This window comes from Urocampus carinirostris, chromosome 13 (genome assembly GCF_059441175.1).
Source record: "Urocampus carinirostris isolate Australia breed hairy pipefish chromosome 13, RoL_Ucar_1.0, whole genome shotgun sequence".
NCBI lineage: Eukaryota > Metazoa > Chordata > Actinopteri > Syngnathiformes > Syngnathidae > Urocampus > Urocampus carinirostris.
Window position 1 is genome coordinate 37,329,623 of NC_142361.1, and position 9,015 is coordinate 37,338,637.

The 9,015-nt window shown below is 44.8% G+C and overlaps 1 protein-coding gene across 1 annotated transcript; it reads right to left on the bottom strand.

The window, feature by feature from the left end:
• Window positions 1-4,740: 4,740 nt before the first annotated feature.
• Window positions 4,741-8,411, bottom strand: LOC148354470 (transmembrane protein 121). Its single transcript, XM_088351419.1, has one exon. The coding sequence runs from the start codon at window positions 5,700-5,702 to the stop codon at window positions 4,752-4,754; it is 951 nt and encodes a 316-aa protein (XP_088207545.1). The 5' UTR covers window positions 5,703-8,411; the 3' UTR covers window positions 4,741-4,751.
• Between the last annotated feature and the right edge of the window lie 604 nt (window positions 8,412-9,015).

The following is a 9,015-nucleotide window of genomic DNA, read 5'->3' on the forward strand; positions in this document are numbered from 1 at the left end:
CTCATCTCATCATCTCATTAGCTACACCACTTATCCTCAGTAGGGTCGCGGGGGTGCTGGAGCCCATCCCAGCAATCATCGGGCAGTGGGCAGGGGACACCCTGAACTGGTTGCCAGCCAATCGCAGGGCACACTGGGACAGACAACTCATTCGCTCACTCACACCTAGGGACAATTTGGACCGGCCAATTCACCTGAAATGCATGTTTTTGGAACGTGGGAGGAAACCGGAGTGCCCGGAGGAAACCCACGCAAGCACAGGGAGAACATACAAACTCCGCACAGGAAGTCCGGAGCTGGATTTGAACCCACGCAGGAGGTTCCCAAGACATGAACTGTGCCGCACATGCGCTAACCACTGCGCCGCCGTGCTGATATTCTATTTATACTAGCTAATTAGCGGCTAGTAGCTAACATGCTAGAACACCAATTTTACCCCGATGAAACGTGGCAAAACACCCATGAGTGTAAGAATCATTTTTTTCCATTTTATTTTGAAATTATTTTTTTTGCAGCACATGAGAAAAACCCGCCGGATGGGACTTCAAATGGGAATTTTCAACGCTTGCGAAATGTTGTGCCGAACGCGATGCAAACGAACCCTGTTCTCACACAAGAAAGACGCTAACTATAAAAAACGCCACATAGAAAAAAAAGGGAAACAAATTCAGTAGACCCCGGGATACGGCGAACCCCACCTTACAGCATTTTCAGGTTACAGGTTACCTGGCTTTTTTTTGTTTTGCACTGGATTCCTAGCATAAAATATTTTCAGGTTATTGGGTTTTTTCAACCCCTCTTTACAGCCTTTTCACCTCACTGTATACCCCGCCATATGTCATTTCTCCTGTACTGGGTAGAAATGCTTTTAGGCCACTATTTATGGCATTTTCCCCAACACATGACATTTCTAGCTTACAATATTTTCAGGTTACAATGTTTTTTCACCCTCTCTTTACAGTCTTTTTACCTCACTGTGTACCCCGCCATATGTCATTTCTCCTGTACTAGGTAAAATAAATTATTTTAGGCCACTATTCATGGCATTTTCCCCAACACATGACATTTCCAGCTTACAATATTTTCAGGTTATTGGGTTTTTTCACCCTCTCTTTACAGCCTTTTTACCTCACGGTGTACCCCGCTATATGTCATTTCTCCTGTACTGGGTAAAATAAATTATTTTAGGCCACTATTTATGCATTTTTTCCAACACATGACATTTCTAGCTTGCAATATTTTCAGGTTACAATGTTTTTTCACCCTCTCTTTACAGCCTTTTTACCTCACTGTATACCCCGCCATATGTCATTTCTCCTGTACTGGGTAAAATAAATTCTTTTAGGCCACTATTTATGCATTTTTTTCCAACACATGACATTTCTAGGTTACAATATTTTCAGGTTACAATGTTTTTTCACCCTCTCTTTACAGTCTTTTTACCTCACTGTGTACCCCGCCATATGTCATTTCACCTGTACTGGGTAAAATCAATTCTTTTAGGCCACTATTTATGGCATTTTTCCAAACACATGATATTTCTAGCTTACACTATTTTCAGGTTACGTTTTTTTACCCTCTCTTTACAGCCTTTTTACCTCACGGTGTACCCCGCCATATGTCATTTCTCCCGTACTGGGTAAAATCAATTCTTTTAGGCCACTATGTATGGCCTTTTTTCCCAACACATGACATTTCCAGCTTACAATATTTTCAGGTTATAACGTTTTTTCACCCTCTCTTTACAGCCTTTTTGCCTCACTGTATACCCCGCCATATGTCATTTCTCCTGTACTGGGTAGAAATGCTTTTAGGCCACTATTTATGGCATTTTCCCCAACACATGACATTTCTAGCTTACAATATTTTCAGGTTACAATGTTTTTTCACCCTCTCTTTACAGTCTTTTTACCTCACTGTGTACCCCGCCATATGTCATTTCTCCTGTACTAGGTAAAATAAATTATTTTAGGCCACTATTCATGGCATTTTCCCCAACACATGACATTTCCAGCTTACAATATTTTCAGGTTATTGGGTTTTTTCACCCTCTCTTTACAGCCTTTTTACCTCACGGTGTACCCCGCTATATGTCATTTCTCCTGTACTGGGTAAAATAAATTATTTTAGGCCACTATTTATGCATTTTTTCCAACACATGACATTTCTAGCTTGCAATATTTTCAGGTTACAATGTTTTTTCACCCTCTCTTTACAGCCTTTTTACCTCACTGTATACCCCGCCATATGTCATTTCTCCTGTACTGGGTAAAATAAATTCTTTTAGGCCACTATTTATGCATTTTTTTCCAACACATGACATTTCTAGGTTACAATATTTTCAGGTTACAATGTTTTTTCACCCTCTCTTTACAGTCTTTTTACCTCACTGTGTACCCCGCCATATGTCATTTCTCCTGTACTGGGTAAAATCAATTCTTTTAGGCCACTATTTATGGCATTTTTCCAAACACATGATATTTCTAGCTTACACTATTTTCAGGTTACGTTTTTTTACCCTCTCTTTACAGCCTTTTTACCTCACGGTGTACCCCGCCATATGTCATTTCTCCCGTACTGGGTAAAATCAATTCTTTTAGGCCACTATGTATGGCCTTTTTTCCCAACACATGACATTTCCAGCTTACAATATTTTCAGGTTATAACGTTTTTTCACCCTCTCTTTACAGCCTTTTTGCCTCACTGTATACCCCGCCATATGTCATTTTTCCTTTACTGAATAGAAAAATGGTTTTAGGCCAGTGGATATGGCATTTTTCCCAACATATGACATCAGAAGCACAGCATTTCTAACCAACAATATATTCAGGTTACAATGTTTTTTTACCCCCTCTTTACAGCACTTTTACCTTACTGTATACCCCGCCATATGTCATTTCTCCTTTACCGGGTAGAAAAAATGCTTTTAGGCCACTATTTATGGCATTTTTCCCAACACGTGACATTTCTAGCTTTCAATATTTTCAGGTTACAATGTTTTTTCACCCTCTCTTTACAGCCTTTTTGCCTCACTGTATACCCCGCCATATGTCATTTCTCCTTGACTGAGTAGAAAAATGGTTTTAGGCTAGTAGATATGGGATTTTTCCCAACATATGACATCAGAAGCATAGCATTTCTAACCAACAATATTTTCAGGTTACAATGTTTTTTCACCCCCTCTTTACAGCACTTTTACCTCACTGTATACCCCGCCATATGTCATTTCTCCTTTACTGAGTAGAAGAAATACTTTTAGGCCAATATTTATGCCATTTTTCCCAACACATGACATGTTTAGCTTACAATATTTTCAGGTTACAATGTTTTTTAACCCTCTCTTTACAGTCTTTTTACCTCACGGTGTACCCCGCCATATGTCATTTCTCCTGTACTGGGTAGAAAAATGGTTTTAGGCCAGTAGATATGGCATTTTTCCCAACACGTGACATTTCTAGCTTACAATATTTTCAGGTTACAATGTTTTTTCACCCCCTCTTTACAGCAATTTTACCTCACTATATACCTAGCCATATGACCTTTCCCCTTTACCGAGTAGGGAAAACCGTAGCCTATGATGTTACAACAAGAAATGCAATCTTTTTTCAGCCCCTCTCAAAAGCGTCTTTTCCACTCTACCCCACTATATGTCATTTCTCCTTTACTAGGTTGGAAAAAAAAGCTTTTGGCCTCTATTTACAACATTTTTCGCAACACGGCATCCCTAGCTGATGTTATTGTAAGGATAGACATGGAATTCAGTATTTTTCCAGCCTCTCTTTACAGCATTTTCCCCACTATATCAATTATTTTGCAGGCCCAAAATGTTTAAGATACTAACTTGTCGGTTTTACGTTTTTGATTTCCTCGTCGAATTCATATGCAGGCCTGCTATTGGTTAGCCTCATGGCACATGAACATGGCAAAATGCTTGCGGCTGAACTACTTCCCACGATGGCTGTCTCTTTCTTCACTCGGTTCAGAATTTGCTGTGCTTTGTAAAGACTTTGTAAGTCTATGATACAATAGTCTGGTTTTGTACTGTATTTATTGACTATGTTTCCTAAAGCTTGAATTGATGCTAAAGGGAGAGTCAAAAATGGTCCAATCCTATAAAAATGGTGTAGTCTTAGTTTTTTCACAAAATTTATATTTGTCTTTTTGTTTTTATTAAACAACTCTTAAAATTGGTTCATTTTATACTAAACTTATTCTAGATATATTTCCCAAAGCTTGCAGCAAAGCTAAAAGAAGAAGCAACATTATAATTAAAAATAAGAAGGCAATTAAACCAAGTCGCTGTTTTCCCTCGTCCTCTGCATCCACCTGGCACTCCACTCAACCACCTCAGTTCACATTGCACCAATGGTAGATAAAAAAAAATCTCCTTTTCGTGTATATTTATTATTTACGAAACTTACTAATTACTTACTAATTACTACATATTATTTTGCGACTTTACTGTTAGCTCATTAGCTTAGCTTTCCATCCCCCGCTATACGGCAGTTTCACTTTCAGATCCCCTGCTTCATGTCGTATCCTGGGGGTCCACTGAACACACCACATCACGCAGTATTATTGAAACACTTCAAAAATATATCCTCTCGCGTTACAGTTTCTTCCCGTTCGAACGTGACTAGAGGAGGAAAACAACTCCACCAAGTCCCGAAATGTCTTTAGCAGGAAGTGGAGATGCTGGCTTGTGTGCATCAGTGTTCTCATTGTGAACCAAAAAAAAAACGCATATTTTTTCACGTGTGCTCACATGCAGTCACTTCAGGTAGGGGGGTCTGGTCCGGTATGACCGCCTGGGGAGGGGTAGGGCTAGGTCGAGCATGGGCCATTGAGTTCTTCTGCAGTTCCACCCCAAAACTAGGAGGGGCGCTATGTAGCTGTCTTCGATACTGAACAAAACTGCAGGTTTTTATGAGGATCGCCAGGACGTTCTTGCCGATCAAGATCCCAGATACCCTGGCGTCCCGGTACAGGATCATGTTTCCGCCCCGGATGAATAAAGTGATGACATTGATGGTCACCAAACTAAGGATGGGGTACAGGAGCATCTTATGGGGTACGATGTTTATTCCTTGCATGCTGATTTCACTCAAAGAGACGCAGGGCAGGACGAGGAGGAGGATGTAGCAGTAGAAAAACATCAAACCCTCTGCCCAAAGTGGTAGTCCCTTCTTCTGGGGTTCCCACAGGTTGGCCTGTATGTCCAGAATGTCCAGTAAGTCCACCACCACCCAGAAAAGCCGATTCCGGATCTCCTCTCGCTTCTTAAAAGCTCGTACGTACTCCATATGGTCAATTGCCACCAGGACCATGAAGAGAACCGGGATGCAGATGGACAGCAGCAGGGTCAACGCCTTCCGGGCCAGGGCGTCCAAGCTCTTCCGGTCCGCCTTGTAGTTCTGGTACACGAAGTAGACTTTGATCTCCAGGACGAAGATGTAGAGGAACCAAAGGATCATAGCGTACCCCCGTTTGGCGGTGCGCACCTCGGCCCCCACCCACACGGCGACGTAGCGCAGGACGATGAGGAAACAGAGGTCCCCCACCATTACCATGATGCAGATGCCGATCTTTCGGGGGCCGTGGTTCTGCTCCACCAAGTAGGCGTCGATCAGCGCCATGCTGCTCATGATTAGAATGGTGGACAGGCAGACATGGGGTTTGTTGGTGGGGGGCGGGGGCACCATCCTGAATTGCTTGAGAGGAGGAGCCAAGTCCTTAAGAGGAGGGTCCTCAGGTTGTCCAGCGAAGATCAGATTGTTGTGTTCTAGCAGGTCTATTTTAGCCTGAACCCAGGAACAAGAACCTTTGGTCACTATTGGCCTGTGTCCAGTTACTCTTAAAGAGCTCTGAAGAAGAATGTGTTCAAGTTGTCCAGTGACGATCGGATCGTTGTGTTCCTGCACATCTACTTTAGCCAGAATCCAGGAACAAGGAAGTATGCCAACTTAGGCCCTGCTCGCTTGTGTCCAGTCAGTCAAAACCCTTCTGGCATACGTAATGTCTCGTCTGCCTTAGTCAGAATCCAGGAACGAGGACCTACAATGACTTGTTCACTGTTCACTTGTGTCCAGGTAGACACTTGACGAGCTCTGAAGAGTACTGTCCTCAGTTTGTCCAGTAAAGATCAGATTGTGGTTTTCCCTAATGTCAAGTCTGTTGTGGACAGAATCTAGTTACGTGGACCATCTGAGTCACTGTTTTCTTGTGTTCAAGTAGACACCTAGAGAGACCTTAAGAGGAGTGTCCTAAGTTTATCCAGGAGGACCTAAGCCAACTGAGGTCACTGATATCTTGTGTTCATGTAGACACCTGAAGAGTACTGTCCTCAGTTTGTCCAGTAAAGATCAGATTGTGGTGTTCCCTAATGTCAAGTCTGTTGTGGCCAGAATCCAGTTACGTGGACCATCTGAGTCACTGTTTTCTTGTGTTCAAGTAGACACCTAGAGAGACCTTAAGAGGAGTGTCCTAAGTTTATCCAGGAGGACCTAAGCCAACTTAGGTCACTGATCACCTGAAGAGGAGTGTCCTCAGTTTGTTAAGATTGTAATGTCCCTTAATGTCCCTTTAGCCAGAATCCCAAAACAAGGACCGTTATCCAGGCAGACAAACCACATGTAGTCAACGACACGCAACTAGTGTCCCGATAAAAATCCCTCATTAAACGCAACACTCTCATGTCCTATTAATCATAGCAAAACGTGACATCGAAGATTCCCTTTCAACATCCACGTTGGCTTAATCTTCAGAGATCAAGAACCGGCGCGGTCTTCACTTGAATCCCCCTTAACAGCTGCACAGTCATCCGTGAGACCGATCACAAAGCCCATCTGTAATCCACGGCCAAGGAAAGACAAAAGGGTCCTCAGATGCAAATCCAGCACTTTAGGATTGTCCTTTGTCCTTTTTTCCGAGAGCAGCCCCCGAAAATATTGCGCCTTGTAATCCACTTACGGTTCAGACTGCATCAGCAGGAAGCATCTTAATGGTCTCGGGGGTTATTTATACCGGAAAGTTCTTTCGGGTGAAAAGAGCTTTGCGGTAAGTCTGGATTCTAAGGTCTCTCATGGAGTTTTCAGGGACCATTGATGGCGAAAGAAGTCCGGGGTTGCTCTTACCTTCGCAGAAATCGTGGTGCAATCTTTCCCCAGTCGGTTGCGTCTGGTGGCATTTACCAGCCTGGTCTCGGCGAAAGCATCCCCCTTCAGCCCCCCCCTTAAAAGGACCCGTCACCCTTTCTTTCTCTCACTCTGCTGTTCCGGCATCGGGGACATCAACAGAGCCTGTGTTTGAGCCGGTGTTACAACCCCGGACGACACACCGGTACTTTGCCTGTCTGAATATCCTTAACCCCTGGTGGTCACTCCGGTAGCCTCCCAGCCCCTGGTGGATATTCTGGTACTCTGGACTCCTTTGGTCGTTTGGATATCCTTAACCCCTGGTGGACACTCCGGTAGTCTCCCAGCCCCTGGTGGATATTCTGGTACTCTGGACTCCTTTTGTCGTTTGGATATCCTTAACCCCTGGTGGACACTCCGGTAGTCTCCCAGCCCCTGGTGGATATTCTGGTACTCCGGACTCCTTTGGTCGTTTGAATATCCTTAACCCCTGGTGGTCACTCCGGTTGTCCCCCAGCCCCTGGTGGATATTCTGGTACTCTGGACTCCTTTGGCCGTTTGAATATCCTTAACCCCTGGCGGACACTCCGGTTGTCCCCCAGCCCCTGGTAGATATTCTGGTATTCTGGACTCCTTTGGTCGTTTGAATATCCTTAACCCCTGGTGGACACTCCGGTTGTCCCCCAGGCCCTGGTGGATATTCCGATACTCCGGACTCCCTCTCCTGTTTGAATCCCGCTCACCTTTCAAGTGGACACTTCAGTACTTTGGACTCCTTTGGCCGTTTGAATATCCTTAACCCCTGGTGGACACTCTGGTTGTCCCCCAGCCCCTGGTGGATATTCTGGTGCTCCGGACTCCTTTGGTCGTTTGACTGTCCTTAACCCCTGGTGGACACTCCGGTATTTCGGACTCCGTTGGCTGTTTGAATATCCTTAACCCCTGGCGGACACTCCGGTTGTCCCCCAGTCCCTGGTGGATATTCCGGTACTCCGGACTCCTTCGACTGTTTGATTCCCCCTCACCCCTCAAGCGGACACTACCGCCCGAACCCCTGACGGACACTCTGGTTCTTCGGGCTCTGGTCGTTCGATTCTCCCCCAGTCCACGGTGGATACTCCGATAGTCGGGACTCCCCCGCCTGTTTGTCTCCCCCTCACCACCTGACTGGCACTCCGGAGTCGTCTCCCTGCGCACTTTCCAGCTCTCAGTGAAGTGGTAGATGCTCCCCTGCCAACGGTCCTGGGGGGTTTCCTCTCCTTTTCGCACTGCCACCCCCTCGACTTTCCTTCGCTCGACTGAAAGCACTTCGGCACAGCTGCAAAGGAAGAGAGAGGGGGAGAGAGAGAGAGAGAGAGAGAGAGAGGGTGGGTGAGAAAAGAGAGAGAGATCAGATGCAGAGGGGGGGACCGAGGAGGGAGGGGTTTTGCAGCTTAGCTGAATGCACAACTTCTCAGTCTGTTTTTTTTTCTCCGATTCCTTTTTTTTCTCTTTGGTATTGTGTCTGTATCCCATTTTCCCAGGCTCTTTGAGTCGAACAATGCAGTCTGGGTAACCTGATTAAGGCGCTGTGCTCGTTGCGGATCCAAAAACCGAGGTACAAAGCTGAGGGACGGTAGAATCCGTTTTGAGACGGGGATACTGAAAGGGGATCGCCGTATACTACTATTTATATTTAAATTGTGTGCATACGTTTAAAAACAGTCCAATTAAAAGAAAAGCTGTCATTTTCTTTTTCTGTGACATTACTTGAGCTGGTGGACTGCAGTAGCGGGTGGATGCACGGGGGAGGAGTTTAAATTTCCACTTGCAAGAGTTATCGTGCACATAGAAGATTCCCTTGCCCTAATTGCTTCCATATTTCTAATAACAGTCTTGATTG

What these genes read in the sequence shown, in the direction of transcription:
- LOC148354470 (XM_088351419.1), bottom strand. Translation starts at nt 5,702, where the DNA reads ATGGTGCCCCCGCCCCCCACCAACAAACCCCATGTCTGCCTGTCCACC.